This window comes from Miniopterus natalensis, chromosome 1 (genome assembly GCF_054644295.1).
Source record: "Miniopterus natalensis isolate mMinNat1 chromosome 1, mMinNat1.hap1, whole genome shotgun sequence".
Classification (NCBI taxonomy): Eukaryota; Metazoa; Chordata; class Mammalia; order Chiroptera; family Miniopteridae; genus Miniopterus; species Miniopterus natalensis.
This window is the reverse complement of record NC_142081.1, coordinates 66,690,114-66,694,707: the sequence shown is the minus strand read 5'-3', so window position 1 is coordinate 66,694,707 and position 4,594 is coordinate 66,690,114. Positions and strand designations below refer to the sequence as shown.

Below are 4,594 nucleotides of genomic sequence, written 5' to 3'. Positions count from 1 at the left end.
GTACAGGATGTGTTGGAGTCACCCAAAATCAATATGTCAGCACCATTCTGGTGACGTGCTGTTATGTGATCCCACAAAAGAAATCCCACACCAGCCAGGAGGAGCCATCTGCTTACCAGACCACCCTCCTGCAACCAGGGCCTGGCTTCAGGGCCCTAGGATGACCCCATAGGCACAAGTCTCAGAACTCTTTGGAGGCAGCTGGTTGAAAGAAATGAGACACAGGCCTACAGTGTCAGTCCAAGCTCAGGATACCTCGTCCAGATGTCACTGCTTGTCCTTGTAGGTCCCAGACACCAGAGGGTGATTTTCTGTGTGAAAGACAGTTCTAAGTGTAGAGGACCCCTAAGGGGATAGGCTCAGGGCAGGGGCCCTGTTCACTGAGGTCTAAAGACTGCGCTGTCCTCAAGTAATAAAATGTGGGGGTCATCCAAAGAATGTAATTTGAGGAGTTCTACAAAACCCCACATATCCACATACTGGCCAGTGTGCCTAAAACTGAGCCCCATGCTAATGGTATTGCACTGTGTATCGTAGTACTTCCAAAAGTATGCTATCAAAAAGATTATTGCGCTCTGTGGGTGGTGAGCTCAGCAATACCACCACCAAAAGCAGCTGCCATTCATTGAGCCCTACTATGGGTCGTTTAATCTCATATAATACTCATAACAACCCTACAAAGTAGGTACTATTGTTATCTCACTTTACAAAGAAAGAACATGAGGTTCTAAGAACCAATAGTTATTGTCCATGGTCACAATTGCTTTTAAGTGTCAGAGGTTCAATTTTCTCCCTGGGGTATCTGATTCCCAAGAAAATATCACATAAGATTAGTTGGTAATCTGAGTATAGATTATTTTATACTCTCATCTACATATCAACCTTTAAAGTGGGCCCTATAATAACTGTACTAGATGAACAAAGCTTAGAAAAGTGTAGAATAATTTTTCCTACAAACACTAGTTCTAGAAACTGTTTATTAAATGACTAATGAGGAGGAGTTCCAGGTGAAATGAATTCTGAAATGCAGAATATGTTCTCCGTTTCTTAGAGGTTCACAAGACATGTTAATATTAAAGGCTGTGAGATCCGCATAAAAAAACCTACTTAACTCTGTTTGACCCAGCATCTCCCAAATCATTTTAGCATCTCTGTTAATAGTCTTTGAAACACCAATTTACAGAAAAACTGCCACTGGAAGAATAGTAGCAGAAGCCCCAAGATCCTTGGGCTTCACCTGATGCCCAAGTCCCAACCCAGATTAATCATACTTATGGGGTTATACTTACGGTGTTTTTTAAAGCTCCATAAAGTGGTTCTAATAAGCAGCCAAGGTTGAGGAAAACTTGTATAGAGTGTTCTGAAGACAATATTTGAGTGTCTTGCAAATAGTAAGGGACTCATTTTCTGGCTTTGATCCCTCCCTCCCAGTCACATTATGTTCAGTGCTACATCACCCAAAGTTAACAATGCAGCAGCCAAAAAGAAGGCAAGAATGAGAGTGAGAGCAAGAAGGACACTGATTTTGGATATATATATATATATATATATATATATATATATATATATATATACATATATATACATATATGTGTATATATATATATATTTCGTATTTTTAAAAGGATTAAAGTAGTCATCCTGAGAAAAATCCAAACTCTGTTGAACTTTCTTACAATGGTTTAATTGTTTGTTTTTTATATCACATTGGGGAGTATCCATAACCATCTAGAATGCTTGGCCTTTAAAGTCATACTATGGTCCTATGCTCATGCCCGAGAGGAGTGCTCAGCCTAGAGATTCTCTCCTGCACCCACCCAGGCTCTCGCTCATTTTCCTGTATTACTCAGGACATACGTGCTTTGCACAATAAATGCTTTCTGATTGACACAAAGGCAAAGAATCCAGAATCCAGATCCCAGACTCTACTTATAGCCGAACCTCTCCCTTTGGGATGCAGGTGAGCAGACTGAATGGTGCCTCAAACTGGGAAGTGGAAAGGAAGGCAGGAACCACCCATTTAAATTACAGGTCAGCCGGTTATGAATTGGGTGACTTTGGGAAAGGTAAACTTGGCCTCTCTGAGCCTGTTACTTACCATCTGTGAAATGGAGCTAATATAACATCACCCCCTACAAGGATTACGTAAAACCAGGTATGTGACAGCATCTAGAAGAGTGCCCAGCATACAATGATAGTTTTCTTCCTGCTTGTCTTAAAAAGAAAAGAATCCATATTGAGCCCTCTAAAACAGGCATTAGGCTACTCATCTCTTTTTATTAGACTGCAGTAATTGACAGGAGTCAGGAAACTTATTCCTCTTAAATTATTCTGTTTTATACAATTTTTATAATTTCTGGAGAAGCACTGGATAATCAATAACCAGGTAATCATTGATCAATAAATGTACTGAAGAATATAGAAGAAACTTATAGTTGCTTCCATAAAAAAAAAAAAAAAGCACTTATGCCCTATACTAGGGTCATACATTGTATATGCAAATTAACTAAGGACTAATTAAATAGTATATATAGGTCCATGATCCCTTACATGAAACTTTTGGGACCAATGCATTTTGAAATTTAGAATTTTTAAGATTTTAAAAACCAGTAATATGTAAGTGAGAGTGATTGTACTAAAACACCCCTAGAAGAGTCTATCTGAAGTGTTCATAATCAAACATATTGCTATTTCCTCAGTAAAATGTAGAATGGTCTTATAGTATAAATAAAGATAATAAATAGCCTTGCATAGTCAATTCAGTCTGATTTTGCATCTAAATGAGTTTTGAAGCCTTTGGAAGAAAACCTTTTGGTTTTCAGAGCTTTGGAAATTTAGGATAAGGGATTGAGGACCTATTATATGACTTAAAGCATATACACTGGAAAGGCAAAGAGGGAGCTACATCAGAGCTGAAGGAGTTGGTAAAGATTTTGTGAATGAGGTGGCATTTAGACTATAATGAGTTAATTTTCTGTCCCTGGTGAGTGAGGTGATCAGCCTCTTGTCACATGTTACATCAGCCATGGAAGCAGTGTTTTTCTGCTTGAGCCACTAGGTACCCTCAGAGTGTTTGGTAAGTTGCTTTCCTGAGATCATCTCCACAGTCACATAAAAGCCTGACCACTGAGACTTGTCCAAAGTGGAGGCTGGTAGGGGGAAACAGGAGGACAGTGTGGGAATCCTTTAGGAGAGAAGCTGGTGGGAACCTGTCAGAGGATGTGGAAACCCCCGGGAGTTTTATTGCCCTAGAGGCTCAGGGTGGGTGAGCCCTTGGGCAAAAAAGAGTTGTCTTTTCATGGGGGAAAGGACATGGGTAAAGGAAGCATCCAACTCTTATAGTCCACACCCAAAAGCCAACAGACCAGGGAACAGACGAATGACCAGGACCACAGGAAAGCCTAGAGCCGCCTTCACTAATCTCTTTCCAGGGCAGGAGATGGGCCCTGAGAGAGGAAGAGCCCAGCAAATCTAGGCATCGTCAGCCTGCTCTGCCACTTCTAACCCCAGGGAGGAGATGCAAGGTAGGTGAGCCCTTGGGCAAAAAAAGTTGTCTTTTCATGGGGGGATGATAAAAAATAAGCCAGCCTCTCTTCCCAGAACCTTCTTGGCAGAAGACCTACGAGGAGGGAAATAGCATGAGAAAGAGGGAGAGGAGAAGGTGGGCGAAAAGATGACACGTTGCTTTGTTATCCAGACACCACCTGGACCTTCATGTCATTACAGGATAGAATAATGAACTTTTCAAAAATGAAAGTGACGTAATTGCAGTGAGGAGTGACTTGGCCTGGTTTGGATAACTTGCAAAATGTCAAATCAAAAGGACGGGAGCTTTTGTGGCACTTGCCTCTCGGGAGCTCACAGGTCACGGAGGGTTCCTTGCAGACAGCCTTGACTGTCTCTACCTCCTCGTGGATGAATGTGTACTCGGTGATGCACGCGCGGTTGTGCTCCTTCATCTTGTGTGCCATCATGGTATTGCACTCCCGGGCCATCAGATCAAGCTCGGGAGAGTCTCTGCTGCTCCGAGAGAGAGCAGCAGCCCTGAGCACCTTGTTTCCTCCAACTTCATCTTCATTGACGATGGGCTCTTCGGGCCAGCCAGGTTGTACCACACCTTTGTTGCTAAGCAGCAGGGTTTCTGATGTTTGGGTGCCCTCTCTCTCCTTTGTGGCCTTGGCCTTGTCCCTTGAGTCACTGGACCAAAATTCATTCAGTGATTGGTCACTCTCCTCCAGGACTGCAGCAGCCATCCGAAGCCCCAAACCCAGGCCCATCCCCAAGCCCAGCAACAGCAGTAACATCATGAAAAAGATTTGCACCAGAGTCAGCTTCATTTTGCCTGGAAAGGAGGAGGGAAAAGAAAGGACTGACTTTGAGGTGAAACTTGGTTCCAGTAGAGACCCTAGACTCCTTAAACCCTGACAGCATAGCCTTTGGGGTCTCCTCTCCCTTTCCCCACCCTACCCTCTCCCCTCCAGGCACCACCGGTCCCTCCCCACCACATTCCCTGTCGTTGTGTAATAACCTGTGGATCCTGCAGGACAGGAAACACCAGGGGAAGCAGTTCTAAAATCGGTTCATTTGTGGAGGA

General features: G+C 43.1%; 1 protein-coding gene across 1 annotated transcript; it reads right to left on the bottom strand.

The window, feature by feature from the left end:
* Positions 1–3,689: 3,689 nt before the first annotated feature.
* On the bottom strand, positions 3,690–4,337 carry RNASE10 (ribonuclease A family member 10 (inactive)). Its single transcript, XM_016199630.2, has one exon. It carries the CDS (start codon positions 4,335–4,337, stop codon positions 3,690–3,692), a length of 648 nt encoding a protein of 215 aa, XP_016055116.2.
* Between the last annotated feature and the right edge of the window lie 257 nt (positions 4,338–4,594).

Coding starts and splice junctions, on each gene's coding strand:
- RNASE10 (XM_016199630.2), bottom strand. CDS start 4,337: ATGAAGCTGACTCTGGTGCAAATCTTTTTCATGATGTTACTGCTGTTG.